The sequence below is a fragment of the Struthio camelus genome, chromosome 2 (assembly GCF_040807025.1).
Source record: "Struthio camelus isolate bStrCam1 chromosome 2, bStrCam1.hap1, whole genome shotgun sequence".
Lineage (NCBI taxonomy): Eukaryota > Metazoa > Chordata > Aves > Struthioniformes > Struthionidae > Struthio > Struthio camelus.
The window spans coordinates 125,830,813-125,849,021 of NC_090943.1; the positions used below are offsets into that span (position 1 = coordinate 125,830,813).

Consider the following 18,209-nt stretch of genomic DNA (forward strand, 5'->3'; position numbering starts at 1 on the left):
ACTACCAAAGTTGTCAAAATAAGAGCCACAGCCCATGGATCCAGGCTAAAAGACGAAGACGATGGGCTTGTACCCAGCTGAAGCGCAGAACTGCATAGCTGTCACAAAGGAGAAGGTCTCACAGAAATTCAGTCACCTCACAACTGCGATTCCTTGGTTAAATGTCCTGCTTCATGCTCCACAGCAGTCCTACCTTTCCTACAACAATTCCCCGGTGAAACCTAGACTTTTCTTTCACTTTTTTCCCCCCTATATTGGCGAACCTTTGTACGCTACTCCAGATGCTGAATAATGCAGTCTTATTTTCACCACTGCTGCCTCCAGCAATTAAAAGCTCTGATTAATGCCTATCACGTGCACAGCCTCTTCATCTTACCACACCCAACGACTTTAAAAAACAAAAAAAGAAAAAACAAAAAGTACGTGCCAAAAGCTACTCCCAGCTCCCAGCGCGGCCCCCACAGCCGCCCGCCTCACGGCGCCGCCACCGTCGCCCTTCAGCGGCGCTCGCGCAGGCGCAGCAGCAGCCACAGCGCAGGGCGGCGGGGGCGGTGAAGAGGCGGGGTCAACGCCTGCCGCCGCCGGCGCGGCGAGCGTGCGCCTGCGCAGTGCCTGCACAGCCGGCGGCGCTGCGGCTGCGCGCCTCGGTGCGAGTGGCGGCGGCGGCGGCGGCGGGTCGTGGCGCGGCAGCGGTGAGCGTCCACCTGCCTGGCGGCCATTTCGGGGTGCCCCGAGGGGGAACACGCTGCCGCCTCCGCCCAGGGCTGCGCGGCCGTTTCTTCTGTGAGGCGTTTGCAGGGCAGGGCTGGCCTCCGCCTCCTGCGGGCACGGCGTAAGGCGCTGGCTCCGCCTGAAGCCGGCTCCCCTGGCGGCGGAGGGGCAGCGGCGGCGCCTGCCTTTCGGGGGTCCGGGGAGGTCGTCGCTTGTCAGTGCACTAAATCAGCTCTGTTTACTAGCGCAGAGGAGAAGCAGGCTAGAGGCGGGGTCCCTGCCGGGGGCCCCGGGGGCTGCCGTGAAGGAGCCGGGGAAGGTCAGCTGCGTGGCGGTGGCCGCGGGCGTTACTGCTTGGTGCTGCCCTAAGCAGTAGCTGTTTGCGGATCGCCGCCTCTGCTCTGAGGGCTGGCTCTGAGTTTGTGGGACAAACGGGTCGTGTGGGCATCCGGAGGAGACGAGGCCAAGCCGGGGGGAAAAAATGCACTTCTTCCAGTAAATGTCGGCACGAGTATCTCACTAGGATAAATGCTCTGGATTTGCTGTTTTGGTGACCCTTGAAAGGTAGATGATTTTTGATCGTTCGTGAAGCTGCCCCGTTGGACAGGATGGTGAGCTATCTAAGGCTCCGTTAGTACTACCGATGTTTTGTGGAAAGAGGGTAATTTTATTTAGTGCCGTTCGTACTCAGTTCTGTGTCCCGACAAATTATTTGTGCGTTTCTAAAGGCTGTGACAGGTAAAAGAGGTTATCTGTATGACTGAGGCATCGTACTGTTTGCATTTTGCATAGCTTTTTTAGCCATCTCTGGCTATTTTAGGTCCAAGACTATTCAGTGAGCACTGTTGAACTGGGGACTCTTGGACCATGCTGACTGCAGGTTTTTTGTAATGCTTTTCAGTGCTGGTTTTGCATACTCCTATATCTATCCTGTATCTAACCTGTGTGAATTTGCAAGTATTACAGAACTGGTCCTCACTTCTCAAAGACTGAATCACCTGAGTAGGAACTATCCAGAAGGCCCCTGAAAGGGCTAGGTCTCGAAATGGAAGGAGATTCCCCAAATTCAGAATACCGTTGTGTCATTAAATGAATATGTGGTCTATCATGGGTGTATTAGAAAGACTGTAAGATACGCTGGTTCGTATTTCACATCGCTCATGCAAGTTGAGATACATACGAGATAAGGTAGCTTACATGCCTTCATAGTATTTAAGAATGTAAAGGACACTTTAAAATAACTGTGATTTCTTGTATCTTTTTCACGTGGAATCAGAACCATTTCATAGTTGTACTTGGAATAAACCCCTAGAACAAGTCACAGAGGAGTAAGCCACAGAAAGGATAGATTTTGGTTCTGCTCCCCTCTAATTTAAGATAACCAAAGTCATTTAAACCATGCTTAAAATAGACTAAACTATACCAACAATCATCTGCGGTAAGTTGCAATGAAGATTGCAGTATTTTTTAAGCAAACAAGCCCTGAGGTGTACAGTGTATCTAAAAATGTCCTTATGTGTAACCACACTATTGCTTTTTAAAGACTTATGTGTGCACTGAAGTTCATGTCTGAATGTAGCATTTAGCAGGCATAGTTCTTTCAATGTTGAGGGTCTATATTTGTTGATGTTTTTGTGTTCTGCCTTTCAGATATTCACAAAAATGTAGGAAAAAAATCTTATTAAGCTAGAAGTAGTTTGAATTTCTTTTTTTTTTAATTAACTCTTCCATAGTGAAGGATAGGACAACATGTATTCCAGCAAAGCGAAAACATTGCAGTCTGGGTGACTGGAGTCCAGAGGGGAATAAAGCAATTAGAATCTGTACAAATATCCATAATCATTTATATGTTAATGTATCCTGTAGGCTAAGAAAAGATGGCTGATCCTTGGCAGGAATGCATGGATTATGCAGTTACTTTAGCGAGGAAAGCTGGGGAAGTAAGTATAAACTATTTATAAATAATAATATCTTGTATTGAGAATAGTATATATACAGCTTTAAAAGGAGTTTTGCTGTTAGCTATTCCTTGGTGGAATACTTTTTCAAAAATATGAATTAGCACAATCATTCAGTCATGTTCAAGACCTTCCTTGTTCTCAACTCGGTGCATTTAAGAAAATGATTTTATGTCTTTCTTTGGACCAGAGTCAGATAAAGACTAAGGAACATCTCATATTCCTTAAACTTGATTTTAAAAAAATGATTTGGGAATTTGATAAAGAAAGAGCATCTCTATTTTTTCTATAAAACTGTACCTGTCTACCTGTCTACGTTACACCTATTGACAGTCTCTCTTCTGAACATCTCGTCTGTAGCGTTATCTCGCCTCTTTTGGTCAACTTCTGTGTTCATTAGCTTTTTCTTGGCACAATGTATGTTATTGTTTTCTTCTTGTGAAGGCTGCTTTTCTTCTATAAATGAGAAACGTCTTTCTCAGTGGCAGTACTTTGCCTGTTTGTGGTTTCAGATGGCTTAGAACAAGAAAGAGAACTTGCACTTCTCAGCCAAGCCTGGACATATGATTGATTACTGTATGTTCACTTACTCTTGGTAGTTCTGCTTGGTACGTTTGAATGCTATTGCAACAGACAAGATGACACGTGTACCAGTTCGGTTCCCAGGAGCTGCAGAACCTGCAGAACATCCTAGTGGGGAAGCGCCTCCAACTGTCAAATTAAGGTTGACACTCACAGGAAACTTTGTCTTAGTTGTAGTAAAATTATTTTCTGGGCTGTGAGGCAAAGATGCTTAATTAAGCTGATTATCATAGTTCTTCAATCATAGATGCATGACCTCACTAAAGATAACTTACTTAAGCTCAATCTTTCGTGTTTCATTCAGCTTATTGGTATTTAGACATATCACTTTAAAATATGTCCTAACGAAATGGAGCTCTGTTTCATCTACAAATGGATCTTCCCGCAATGCTTAGTTTTAAGGTTCTGCAAAAGTTTGTGCTAATAGAGGCGAGGGATGGATATAGGGCTGAGCCACAGCTCTTGCGATTAAATCCGTTTTGTGTCTCTACATGTATTGTGTTTTGTACATGCAGTATATAAAATTACAGTAAAAACTGATGCTTGCTATCTTGGAAAAATTAATATTTTCCATGCTGTTTATGAAGAAGGGGCTTTTTTTCTTTTGTTAACAGATAATCCGTGGAGCGCTCAAAGAAGAAATAGCTGTTATGACTAAAAGTTCACCTGTAGATCTAGTGACAGAAACGGATCAAAAAGTAGAACGCTTCATTATTTCTTTGATAAAAGAAAAGTATCCTTCTCACAGGTACAGCTTCTTATTGATACATTTTTGATAAAGGAAGAGGTGAGGTGACTGGGAGAACAAAATTGAAAGTTTCTGATTTTACTTGGGAACATCTCAGTATGATTGACATGCTAGAAAATTACAGAATTCTCCTTTAACGTCAGTGTACTAAATATTTCATAGTAGTAGTGGGTCAAAGTTTTACCCAAATGCTTCCAAATCAATTGCTAGCTGATTTTGCAATTAACTTAGAGGGTGGCAGTTACAAAAAAGTTCAGGCGTCTAGAGGTCCAGGGTCTACTAATGGGAGTTTAACTTTGCTCAGAGCTCATGCTGCAAGTCAGCTCCTGTTAAGCCAGCTGTAAATAAATTCTTGCTCATTTGTTTTAGAGAATCAAAGGAGGCTTCAGAATACCTGGAAACCAAACTTCTCCTTTCTTTGCTGTGAAAGCTAGCATGTCCTGAACATCCAAATTGCTCCTATGATACTGAGTGGGTCTTTAGTTCTGGTTAGCAAATCTCATGCAATATAGGAACATAAAATTTTATATGAGACTCAGTTATGCAGCTCCAAAAGATCCCATTTTCTTTCTAGAAAATTTTTTCTTTATTATTCAACCTTTCTTTTTTTTCAGAAATAAACTTCTTGGAGGATGAATTGTATATTTTACTTAACTAACTTTCTTTCCTCTTTTGACATAGTGGCTCAAGTTTAGTAGAGTTTCCTTAAGATAGGTTTACTAATTTTTCTCATAGTTTTTTGGAGATGTTCTTATCATAGCAGTGTTTGTGAAATATAATAAATAAGCATAGAATTAGAAGAACAGAAGTGATGCAAAATAATCGGTAACCTAACCAAATATATGTAAACTTAAAAGCTAGTAGAACGATCTTCACATAGCAGTTTCTATGACAGTGATAAATATTGTAAAATATTTTTAAACTTTTCTTTAAGTGGATAACTGCTACCACATTAGACATACTTCTGCTGAATTTTGCCTTCTGTTGAATTTTTCAGTCACCTGAATAACTTTTCTGTCTTTACCTTCAAGATCAGCTGCTTTTTAGGAACTTTATTTTGTTCTGAGTGATTATCTTTCCCTTCTAAAGTCAAACATAAAACTCCTAATAAATATTAAATGGACTTTATTTCTTTAATTTTAGCAGTTCTCCCCCATCTTACCAGTTCTTGGAGGAAAGCAATATTCTGTTTTTGTTACAGACTTCTCATGGGCTGAGTAATATGTTAACAACATGCAAAAGGTATAGAAGAGAATTCCACACATTCGTACTCATTCCAGTAGTTTTTCAGTTCAAAGCAAATAGATTCATGATCAACAAAAATAACGAAATTTGCTTTCCTGTGGCACTATGCTATGTGTATTCCTTGTATTTAGTAGTGTGGTAGAGCATGCACTCTGCCCTCCCCTTCAAGAGAAGCTCTACTTTGGATTTCACGTCTTTACAAAGTCACTTATTTTTGTTACACTTGTAAAACCATGGACCTGCTGCTAAACGGGGCAGAAGGCAATGAAAACACCCTCTCAGTGGAGGAGGGTCAAGTTAGGGAACACTTAAACAAACTGGACATACGCAAATCCATGAGGCCTGACAGGGTGCACCCGCAAGTGCTAAGGGAGCTGGCCGATGTCATTGTGTGGCTAGTCTTGTTTATCTTTGAAAAGTCCTGCCTATCAGGAGACGTTCCAGAAAACTAAAATAAAAAGACGTGGACGTACTGGAGCAGGTCCGGCAACAGGCCACAAAGATGGTTAAGGGAGCTTGGAGTATCTGTCTTACGAGGAAAGGTGGAAAGAGTTGGGCTCTTTAGCCTGGAGAAGAGAAGGCTCATGGGGGATCTTATCAATGTGTATAAATACGGGGATCTTATCAATGTGTATAAATACCTGATGGGGGGCAATAAAGCAGATGGAGCCAGACTCTTCTCAGTGGTGCCCTGTGACAGGATGAGAGGCCACAGGCACAAACTGAAAACCAGGAAATTCGGTTTAAACATAAGAAACAACTTTTTCACTGTGAGGGTGGTTGAACCCAGAAACAGGTGTCCCAGAGTGGTTGTGGAGTCTTCATCCTTGGAGATATTCAAGACTTGACTGGACTTGGTCCTCAGCAACCTGCTCTAGGTGACCCTGCTTTGAGCAAGGGGGACTGGACCAAACGATCTCTAGAGCCCCACTTGGAACCTCAACTATTCTGTAACTGTGTATTGTAGCCAAAAAAGTTGATGATGCTGTTACTGGGGGGGGGGGGAGGGGTGAATCCTAAAAACTTCAGTGTTTTGAATGCTAAATTCCATTAACAGATATGAAAAAATAAAGATCTTTTTCACTTATTATGCATATTTCTGACATCATAAATATTGGTAGAAGCCTTTTCAGTTATTAGGTATAGTTGGTGCTTTCCAGACAAATTTTGTATTTCTCAACTTTTACATAGGTGTGCTTGATATAAAAATTACATATGCCTTTCCTTTAAGAATTTTAATTTCAAGGATGGTATTGTAATTCAGACGTCTTAAACAATTTGTTCATATTTTTTAAATGTCTTTCCTACTCTAGTTTCATTGGAGAAGAATCTGTTGCAGCTGGAGAAGGCAGCGTTCTGACAGCTAATCCCACCTGGATTATAGACCCTATTGATGGAACTACCAACTTCGTACACAGGTTCAACTGTTGTCTTTTATGTTAGCAACTTAAACTGATGACCTTTTTTGTTTCTCCAGCTGGTGAAAGTAAGGTTTTTTTCATTTTTAAATTGCTTTAAAAGCAATGCTATGAACTTACTAATAGTCACAAATTGCTGCTTGGTTTTATCTGAGAACCATTTCACAGTTTTGGTTAGCATATTAGTATTTCTGTAAGTATTATAATAGTCTGACTATAACCAGTTGCAGATATTTCAAAAAAGACCTGTACTATACAGCAGAATTCAACAGCCTTTGGCGCAGGTGCCAAAAATAGATGGGCAGATTTTTAACAGTAATGCAACAGGACCGGGAATTAGGAGCTGCAGTATCTTCAGAGAGGTTTTGCTGAGAGTCACTAGCAGCTCTAATTCCTGACTTCTAACAAATTTCAAATTCACTGAGATCTAGGAGCTGCTACTATGAAGAAAAACCAGGTATCACTGAACTGTCTAGTGGTGTTTTGCATCAGGGTGAGAGAGGAACTGTCAGGGTAATGCTGACTGCCTCTTCCCTGGCTCTTTGAGACCGGGTAACTTCTGGCCCTGATTCGCTTTTCTGAGTATATCTGATTCCAGTTTTGGAATGACTGCCCCTATATGGTGCACAGCTTTAAGCAGTTGCTGAGTCCTGCTAAATAGCGTATTTGTTTGAAAAACTAAAAGAAAATAATCCATTCTGCTCAATTTACAAACCTAAAAATCTGTGATTTTTACAGATTGTAATTACAGTAAGTTTTTTTTGAACTGCAAATTAAAAAGGGTAAAAAAAAAATTAATTGGCTAATCACTAAAAACTTAGACTTAGCAAAATTGGGGTGCAGCATGCAGTCTTTTATACATTCCCACTGCCTTCTCTCTTCCCCCTGCATTCTCCCTTCTCAGTCCAATGTCTTTCTTGTCCTTTTACTGGTGAAACTGGAAAAAGATGGAGAGGGAGATGGTCCCATCAGAAGATGCAGGCTTTTTTGACCAGTCAGTCTGTTCTTTCTGAGGAAGGTTACTAGTGTAGAGGCTTGCCAGTTCTTACTGTATTTCTCAGCTAGAAGGTGATCACGGTTCCTAGTCTGGACATAACAGGCTCAGCTTCGGTGAGTGGAAACCGTGTAGCTGTAATTGGTATAATTTGGTCTGTTTTCACAGTGAATGGTACAAGTTCTGGAAGACTACTATTTTCTAAATATTTCATGTTTTTCTTTTTAATCTACTTTTAAGTGAAGATTGTTTTTATTAAGCATAAGCATGGTGAAGAAGCAAGCATAATATCTCTGTAAAATAGTGAAATGTTTTGTTTTGTAGGTTTCCATTTGTGGCAGTTTCAATTGGCTTTGTTGTAAACAAAGAGGTATCCTTTTTATTACTTAATATCTAATCAAGCAAAACCCAATTAATTTCCTGTTGCTAGCTATCACTAAAATCTGTATTTTAAAAATAGAAAAAAGGGGGGAAAAAAACCTCGAGGTATCTTTACATTTTTTTGGCAGATAGAATTTGGAATTGTGTACAGTTGTGTAGAAGACAAGATGTACACTGCCAGGAAAGGAAAAGGTGCATTTTGCAATGGTCAGAAACTTAAAGTGTCAGGCCAAGAAGGTAAGATGAACTGAGTAGCTTATTTTAGTAAATCCATGTTTTGCAAATGATGCATCAGCCGTTTTGATTTGGTTGTATTTCTCTTTCTTAATACATCATTTTGTTTTGCAAATACAGGCTTTTTTTTTTGGCCGTGAGCTGTACGGTTTTGAGGAAACAGGTTTCATTTTCTCTTTGATGAATATGACATACTTGTGATCTTTGCAAAAGCAAAATCAGGACTCAGCAGTTGAAGGTTATATTCCCTGTGTCTTTTTGTGTGTTTTTTTTTATTATTATTATTTTATTCCTTGTAGGTCTGTAATCCCTCTGTGATTACTTTTAGAAACCGTAACAAATCTACCGAACGACTTAACTTCTTCCAGCTCTGAACCAGCATGGGTTTAAATCTTATCAGTATCACTGTTGTATACTTACTACCTTATGGAGAGGAAAACCCATGATTACATGGGGACCCTTACAGAGTTGAGAACAGTTCTAATTTTTCTAACAAGAGAATTTTATATAGGAATGATCTCAGTTAACATAGATATGCAGTTAAACCAGATGGTGCTTTGTTAACTTTGTTTTATTTTTTCCCGCCTTTTTTCATGTAAGAATTTTTTTTTTCACAAGTTCAGTCATGTAATATTAAAATACTTCAATTTTGTTCAGTCTTACAAGAAAGCAGTGAAGTACTCTTTGCTTGAGTTTAACTCAGATACCTAATTACTGTCACTATATAAGCTGTACTGTTGGAAAAGTGAGGTTTTATTTCCTTTCCAGACATTACGAAATCCCTTTTAGTAACAGAATTGGGATCAAATCGTGATCCAGAGACTATTAAAATAATTCTTTCTAACATGGAAAGACTTCTCAGTATTCCTATTCATGGGTAAGATATTTCTTATTTTTAATATTTACTGATAGTGTTAAATATGATGATTTATAGGAAGGATCAGTTACATTTATTTACATACATATATTGCATACAGTTAACATAACTTCTCAAAAATGAAATATGATTTAAATGTGATCGTCTAGTAACTTCTACAAAGAGACTGTGTTTCTTTTTTTCAGGCTGGGACATAATCAGATGGTAATGAGGACTGAGGCATGCTTGGTTTTGTAGGACTAGAAAATACTATGTTTTCTATTCTAATTAAAAAATTGAATACAATTTTGTATATTTTTGCAGAGAGACGCATGGAGTAATAGGAACAGCGTAGAGAACAGCTATGTTAAATTAGAATAGCTATATTAGATTATTTAGTTCCATTTCCCTGTAGTAAAGAAAGAACTTTTTTTAACGCATCAGGAGGCAAAAGTAGATTTTCCTTTCTGCTCTTTCAACTCCATAGTAGATAGTCAACTACTATCCAAGTAGTTGACATTGTCCACAAACTAATATTCAGTTACATTCCCTGCTTCCTCTCCCCCAGATAAACCAAAGCCTACATTTCCACAAGCCATTTTGTGTCTAAAGATGGTTTCAGAAGACAATTTTTTGTTATTTAAACCTACTCATGTTTCTGGCGTAAAAGGGGTTGCAAGAATCGTAGGATTCTTGTTTTGAGTCTTAATATTTAGACTTTTTGTACTTTCAGAAAAACTTCTGATGTCATTAAAGAATATATGCTAAACTGTAAATTGGGAATACATTTCAGTTTTGTTGTTAGCTCAACTTTGAAATTTTACTTGTAAAAAGTAAATTGAAGATTAGAGTTAAGATGCTTCTTGCTGTAGCTTAGCTGCCATCAGTTACAATTTCATGTAGATTTTACTGATAATTGACATAATGAAAATTATGTGTAGAAGTCACACTTTTGCTCATTAATTATAATAACATTTCCAAAAATAACTAGAGTTTGCAGCACATTTAAGTTATGCAGAGCTAATTCATATTGTTAATTTATTATTTGGGATTATTGCTGTTAGTGTTTTTATAAGTCGGAGATGCTTACTGACCATCACTAAAGAAACTGAAATTAGGTTTTTGTTGGTTTTTTTTTTTTTTTTTTGCAAGATTGAGGAGGTCAAACTCTGCCTGAATTCTAGTATTCAAAAAGGAAAGTAGAATATCTACTACTGTTTTTTTGGGTAGCTGTCTTCCGTAATACTTGTTTTAGGTTAAAAAGTGATTTTAAGATATTTTTTCACATCTAAAACAAAATTACCTGATGTTAATATAATCTGTAAATGTTATTTCTGGAAATTTGCTATATTCAGAGGGCTCTTCCCAACACTTTAAAAAAAAAAAAAAAAAGGCGGGGAGAATGCAGTTACACGCATTTGTTTCACTACAACATCCCATCGCATTTTCTCCAGTTCAGCTCATTTTGCGTATGATGCTTTGGTGCTCTGAATAGTTCACACAAACAATGTTTGTGACTGTCTTATGAACTGATCTCAATTTAAAAACAACTGTATCTCCTTTAGGATTAGAGCTGTTGGTACTGCAGCTGTGAACATGTGCCTTGTGGCAACAGGTGGAGCTGATGCCTATTATGAAATGGGAATTCATTGCTGGGATATGGCAGGGGCTGGAATCATCATCACTGAAGCAGGCGGAGTGCTGCTAGATGTATCAGGTAAATGCATGGGCATGCATGATACTCCTTTGTCCTTTTCAGTAGCTAATTGGGAGCAAAACATAGCCAAAATCAGAAGGTCACTGGTTTTCAATCCTGCTTCTAAGTTACCACTACTGAGCGGTGTTTCCATCCAGTTAATAGACAGAGAGAAGCAATTATTTGCTCTTAAGTTTACAAGACACTTTTTTTACCTTCTGGGTTGAGCACATGGAAAAAAATGTAGAAGTAGCATGTCTTCAAAATTAAAAAAGAGTAAATGTACACTGAGGAGAATTTAAATGTAGCTCATATGAGATGATCACCTGTTGATTTAAAATGCATTTTTATCCAGGGGCAGAACTTGATCCTGAATGGTAATACCGATCTGTTAATGTATTACTTGCATTTGATTTTTATGCTCATTTTCCTACCAACTTTTAATTTTTTCAGGGTATAAACTAGGTACTTTGCTTGCTTTGATTTTTAGGTGGACCGTTTGATTTGATGTCTCGAAGAATAATTGCTGCAAGCAGTCGAGCTGTAGGAGAGAGAATAGCCAAAGCACTTCAGATAATTCCTCTGAAACGGGATGATGCAACAAATTGAATACCAAAGCTACACCTTAAATATATTGATACAATGGCTGTCTCTTGCTCTCATATACTTGTTGTTCTATACCGTGAACCTGATAAAACAATAGATAAATAGAGAGTAGTCTTACCCTACTGATAATTTAAGGTGCTACTGCAAAGTAGTGTTTTGAGATTGGACCAAGATGGTGGTGTTATGGAATAATTCTAAGTAAATTTTTACTGTTAAGTATTTGGTTTCGTATCATAATTACATAAAGATCTGTAAAAGGAAACATATAAGCAACTAATATTCTTAAGTTTTAAATTACACTGGAAGGCATAGCAAGAGACATTTTTTATCGAAAAAATGTGTAGTTCCTTAAGTGACAAAACAAAATAACAGCATTTACTATCTTAACTACAGAACACCACATCTGATCCTGAATCCAAAAATATCGAGGCATTATTGTTTGTCCAGTCTCTCCCTTTTTCTCTTGTCTATTGGTTCTTTCAGTGTCATCAGCCTATCCGTTTCTTCAGCTTGTTTCTTTTTTTGTATGTAGATCACACACATCCAAACTTCATTCAGTTGCTTTTACTATGAGCTCTAATTTAGAGCCGTTGTTACCCAGTAGTGTTACTTACTAGCCTTTGTCTTTCCAAGCATTGTTGCACCTTACTTTTGGTAGATAAACACAATCTATTCTTCGGTCTCTTATGTGCCCACTGCATTTGCAAATTGATTACAGTAGCAAAGTAACAAATCATTGTGCTTAAAAAAAGATGCTTGTCTCAGGAATAAGTTCTGAGCATACTGCCTATCAACAAATGGGTTTACATGAAATTAAAATGAAGTATGATTGGAATTTGTGCATTGTAATCAGCTGATATTAAGTACTTTATCTTATACTTGTCAGGTATAATTTCCATTAATCTTGTTTGGGTATCTCGATGGAGGAGAGTATCTCTAAGTTTAAGGAATCCTTCAAATCCAAGAGTTTTCAGTAAATCAACTGAGGAAAAAATAGTCCAGATTTTTAATTTTTTTTTTTTTTGGTTTTGTCGATGATCGAACAAGATCAAATTTCCGTTGTGTTGCATTCTCTACAGGCACATAAGAAGATGTAAACCTAAACCTAACGAGAGAAATCTAAGTAGTGTTAGTAATGTAATTCTTGGTATTAATTGTTCTAAATGCACAAAACTATACTGTGGGTGGTTCTTTGCATTTCTATATTCAAGCTTTTTAAAAGTATCAGTGTACTGTTCACATAAGTAGTGCACTTTAAAAAAATTATTTAACTTAATCAATTTTTGCACGATTTTCTGTGTCTAAAGTTTCCAAAAGAAAGTTGTTTAGTTTTGATGGTCCAGTCAAGACATGGCAATGCTTCGGCTTTATGTACTGCTATTTCAGTATTTGTTTTTATTTTGGAAAATGATGCCCTCTGTCTTGAAATTCCAACAGATCTCTTCTTATAAATTTGAGTCTTCTATATCAGTTAATTTTTTGCAGGTTTTGCAGAAATGCTTCATTTGAAATTGTATCTAATATCAGATGATTAACACTACTGAGATCAGCAACTGCCTGCTCTTCAGAGGTCTTACCAGAAAACCAGACTTACCTTAATCTTAATTTCAGCTTTACTTTTAAGTTTCCCATAGGCAAGAATAGGAACTAATTGAGCATTGCGCTGTGATTTTATTGTTATAATTGATGTGGGATCATCATTGTTTCATAGTTAATAATTCATTAATTTTAATGTCTGCTGTACCATTTCCACGGCCCTTGTATTTTATACAAGATATGCAGAATTTTTTATGTTAAACTGACTTATTTTGTGAAATGGAGACGTGCCTGAAAATACTTGAGGTGAGAGTACGCGTTTGGAATAAATGTATGCTTCAGCAGCGGCAGCTCCAGATGCGCTTCCCTGCTTGTTGTTCGTCAGAGTACAGTGTTGGACTTCAGCTTGCTGGATTTATGGGCTTTAAACTTCCTCTCTGTGTACAAATTGAACACTTCCTGTGTTAACTGACCTCTGGTGTACATGGATCATGAACTATTATCCCTGTACAGAAATGGGGTTTTGTATACAGCTACTCTGTTTTTGAGAGTCAATATTCATACACCTGCCTGTGAGATCACAACAGGTTAGTCATATCCATACTCAGAGCTCTAACGCTATAGATTCTCTTGTCTGTGGTTTACTTCTGAGGGGCATCAGCTGGCTGAAGCATCTAGCTTTCTCACTGTTAGGTTTCCTAATGCTCTTCAGGAGAAAAAAATTATATTAAGGGTTATTTCCCCTCTTTGCTTTCTCACTCAGTGTTAGCACTGAAGACTGCGCTAATTTTCTTTGACTCTACAAGTGGCAGCTTTTGTAAACTTACAGTTTGTGTCTACTTGCTTTCTAACTTCAGACTCTCTTGCAAGAGGATCAGAGATCCCTGTTGCTTGTTTCTTTGCTAAAGCATTATTCTCCCAAATAACTGCATTTAATATGTGGCTACCTCTTTAATTCTGTGAAAGGACACCTAGCCATAATTAAGTTGAAAGGCATTTTATTTTTAGATCTGTGCTAGCTTGCGATTTTGGCAAAAGTTGGAGTAAAACAGAAGTAAAGATCACAGTGTAATCAAAATGCTTTTGGTAGACTATATGTGAGGGGTATTCCCATAATGGTCAAAACAAAATACCTGTTTTGGTGTTGTGAAAGACCAAATGACAAAGTTAATCATCTTAGAGTTGATGTTAACCTTTAACATAATTTAAGATAAAGCTCTATATTTACAAGATAGCTTTTGTTGGGCAATTCATGTCTGGGATAGTCAGAAGGGAAAATGAGTTACTGTTGATAGAATACACAGACCGTCAATTAAAACCTGTGAATCTTCTTCATGAAGACATCAACAGTCCAGTATACAAAAAGTTTTCTTACGTAGCTGATTAATGAACAAAGTGCAACTTCAACTAGGAAATTCTTACTCAGAGTTAAGATTCAAATCCTGGCAGAAGACTTGAAGATTTATAGTGTAAGAAGGAGGTTAGGCAGATAGATTCAACATCTGGAATAAATGAAAAAATCTGAGAATAACTACTGGAAATCAAAGGACTACATTGGCAAATTTAACTGGTCATTTCACATGGGCTTTAAGAATTTGACTAGATGGTCACAATCTACCATAGTTGCTACAAAGCTTGTTCATGTTCTTAACAAAGCTCTTCAGAGGGGGCACACTGATTTTTAGCCTGACGTTGAAACAGTAAGTACTGCCTTTCTGAAGACCTTTCTGGCAGAAAAGGAGAGGTAGCCCTAGCCTACCAAGGTGTCTTGTGACTACCTTTGCCCTTCACTAGCCCTCTCTGTTAACTGATTTGCTTACAGTTTGTGATAGGTCTCTATGACAGACTGCAAAGCTTTGCTCCGTCTTCAAAGCAGGGTGCTCTAGAAGATTCAGAGTACTTAGAGAAGCTTCGGAGCTCTTTCAAGCATGAAATATTCCCAAACCAAATTGATAAAAGGCAACCCTACAACATCCCCTTCCTCCCTAACTAGTAAGTTAAATATGGACTATTTCTCATAGTATCTCTGTGACCTGAAACTACAGTAGTTTTAAGAAGCTTCTGAACAGTCTAATGCTTAGAAGTGAAGCAGGCATTCTGACTAGATGCAAGGTGTCAACTTGTGACCTCAGTATGAAGCAAGTTCAATAAGGGAGCTCTCTCTCATGCCATAAGCTTCTTCCCATCCTCTCAAAGCTAGCTGTTCATTAGGCTCCGTTCATTACTTGTGAATAAAGTAATTGCTTCACATGCCTGACCCTGTTGCTAGGGTGCTGACAGGCAACTTTCCAACACCATGTTGTTTTTGGGTCTACAGTAGTTGGCATGACTTCCCTTGTTTACACAAGCCCCACGCATCAGAAGATCTCCAGGACAACGTAATTCATTACATCTTTGGTTTACTGCCTGTCCTGCACCAAAAGTGATGGTGATTGCAGAATGACCAGCTTGTCACATTACCCTCCAGTTTGCACAATCTCCACTCAAAGATCTGCTGATTCCCAAGGATCAGCAGTATCTGCTGAAAGGTTGTCCGCTGTGCCCTCTCTGCTATCTGCCTGCTACAATGATGGGGCAAGCAAAAGCTGCCACACTTAAAGCCATGTGCAACATCGGAACAAAAAAACTGGAAGAGTGTGCTGAGCTGAAAGAGTATTATGCTACTGTATTAAAGAGCTACCAGCTCATGCTCATTTGAGGAGTATGGACTAGATCTCCCACAGTACAACAGAAATCATTTCCTAGCATGATTCAAGCTAGTGAGATGTTAAGGATAACGATGTATGTTCATCCTGTCCCAGAAGCTTAATTTGAGTTCACACATTGTCTGTCACACTTAACGCTTGGCTTGCACAATTGCAGTGAAGAGTTTTTACACTGAGATTTTTTTTCTCTACACTAGTGTTCTTGCAGTTAGGGTGAGGCCTTCCATTCATTTCCACTCATTTACGTGAAAGAAAAAGAAGCCCAAAATAAACAGCAATGTCTACAACAGCAGTAAGGAAGAACAGAAGTGTAGCCGCTTCTTATGCAGTGGAAGATCAAAGTGTATGCTTTGAGATGCCTGTACTTAGCTCAGTAGAGACCACACTTATACCACGTAAAGCAGTTAATTCATATGAAGTACTGCTACCTGGCGTTCTTGGGAGGTAACTATAGGGGCTCTTCTCAACTTGCAGTGTTAAATTTCCCCCCTCTGTTGTACTTTGGAGATCTCCCATTGAGGTCTGCACTGTTTTTCCTGTCTGTACATAGGCAGAGTTCAGAGTCTCAGAAGAAAATTCGCACAGATAGAATAAGCTGTGTTTTTCATCGTGCCTAAACTAAACGCTAGATGGCAGCCGGAGCCAGGAAACACCAGAAAGCCCAGTGTACGTTTTCATAGTCGTGATTCTTTTTCCATTCCTCCCTTCACTCCACCTTCTGTTAGCCATAATAAAGGCAATGTTGAATACAACTAAGAGCATGTTACTACTAGCTAGTAGGCATAACTATACTTCAGCTATTGAGAACTTGGGCTCTGTATGTCCGTGTCGTGTTAAGAAAATTGGAACAGGACTTCTGTTGTGTCAGCAGCGTTAGCATTTCCTCCCTTTCAAAGTACGTATATTGAAAGATTGTGATATTTCTCACAAGAACTCAAATCTGAATCTTAAAATAAGATAAAAGATTTGAGTTACAGAAGCTGTACAAAAGATTAGATTATACTATATTTAAGGCTGTAGCAATTTATCCTGGGTTTTTGCTGTCATAAATTTAGCCCATGGCTTTTAGAAGTCTTTTTCTAAACCTACCAGATAATCTACCGGACATGCATGCATCAATCTGTATGCAAATACAACAGCCCTGCGAACACAAATCCAGACCCAAATTAGCAGCTTTTTATGGTCATAGAGATGTAACTTCTATTTTCTAAAGAGAACATGGGAATTTGCCCAAAGGAGGTAGTGGCAGGGAGATAAAGCACCCATGTATGACTGACTAAGGCTGTCAGCAAGACTGGTTAAGGATTGCCTCAACAGTACGCTCAGGACTTGTCTGCCCTGCCTATAACACATCTGGAGATGTCCTGCTGGAGCATGCCATCCAGAACATGTTCAGTCTTAGCACACTGCCAAGCACATTTGCACAGGCTATGGGCAGGCCGCAAGGCACTCTGCATGATAATAGCGGGTAGCAAAAGGAGAGGTATGGCCGGGAGTGTCTGCAACTCAGTTTCAGTCCAGGCCATAGTGACTTAAAATGACTGAGTTACTTTAGTGTGAGATCACTATGACAGAACTTTCTTTTAGCATGACCTCTCTACTGTAAATACACCTACTTTCGCCTTCCTTCAGCTATCCACCCGTTGCAAGTTCCCTTTTTGACAAGCGAAAAGCTAGCTCCAGATGCTATTTCTGGCAGTGGGGACCTTGGCTGAGGATGAATTGCTGCAGAAAGAGGGAAGTCCCAGCTGAGAGGACTGTGTCGATGTGGGAAGAAGGAACCAACTGGGGAATGCACTGGGTTTGTGATCTTGTGGAGGGATGGAGAGGGGCTGGCCAGAGCAGGCTGACAGCAGGTAGCTGCAAAAGGGCCAAGAGGTCCATTTGGGACCAGCCTATCTGAGTACCTATGAGGAATTTCTCCAGTGTTAGAAAGGTCATTCTTTTCCAGCTCTCATGATGAACAGGTAGCGTGCGATCTGTATCATTTTTCTGTATAACCATATAGAAAGCTTTTGTATAGCTATTCCATTTTACTAAGCTTTTCTAGAACAAAATCAAAAGTTAATTCAAGTTTATGGGTTAATCAGGAAGACTTTGTTATTAATGACAGAAACCTGCAAATTACTGGATGTTAGCATTGGCCTGTTTTAGGCAAATAGCTAAAAAATATATATTATTTTTACCTCACTACTGAAAGCTAAAAGTAATGAAAACTGCCTGTATTTCTGCTTCATTGTGTATTAAATCATGATTGCAGTCCTGAACACTCCTACAGCAAAACACACTGGAAAGAGAGCAATGGTTAATGTTGTTAGAAATTACTGTTTCAATATTTACTCAGGTATAATTAGCAATGTATTAGTTGTGTGAAAGTAACTTGTATCCCACTTCATTTCTGCATCTTGTTCAGCTCACTATGTTAAAATAAAATTTGTAGTGATAAACTATCATAGCAGGAAGAGGTTAAAAGGTTTAGTTCTGTAGACACTTAGATCTTAATGGCTGTTTTCATGGAAAGGCAGTGCAAACACTGACA

General features: G+C 38.8%; 1 protein-coding gene across 3 annotated transcripts; it reads left to right on the top strand.

Annotated features, from left to right (window-relative positions):
• Window positions 1-536: 536 nt before the first annotated feature.
• On the top strand, window positions 537-13,321 carry IMPA1 (inositol monophosphatase 1). Of its 3 annotated transcripts, none has more exons than XM_068932434.1 (9): window positions 537-692; window positions 2,578-2,651; window positions 3,866-3,999; window positions 6,558-6,662; window positions 7,981-8,026; window positions 8,166-8,274; window positions 9,040-9,148; window positions 10,693-10,844; window positions 11,314-13,321. In XM_068932434.1, the coding sequence occupies exons 2-9, from the start codon at window positions 2,589-2,591 to the stop codon at window positions 11,430-11,432; spliced, it is 837 nt and encodes a 278-aa protein (XP_068788535.1). In that variant the 5' UTR covers window positions 537-692; window positions 2,578-2,588; the 3' UTR covers window positions 11,433-13,321. The 3 variants fall into 3 exon arrangements, with proteins under 3 accessions (XP_068788535.1, XP_068788536.1, XP_068788537.1); XM_068932435.1 differs by having other exon boundaries at window positions 632-1,275; XM_068932436.1 differs by having other exon boundaries at window positions 659-1,322.
• The last annotated feature ends 4,888 nt before the right edge of the window (window positions 13,322-18,209 follow it).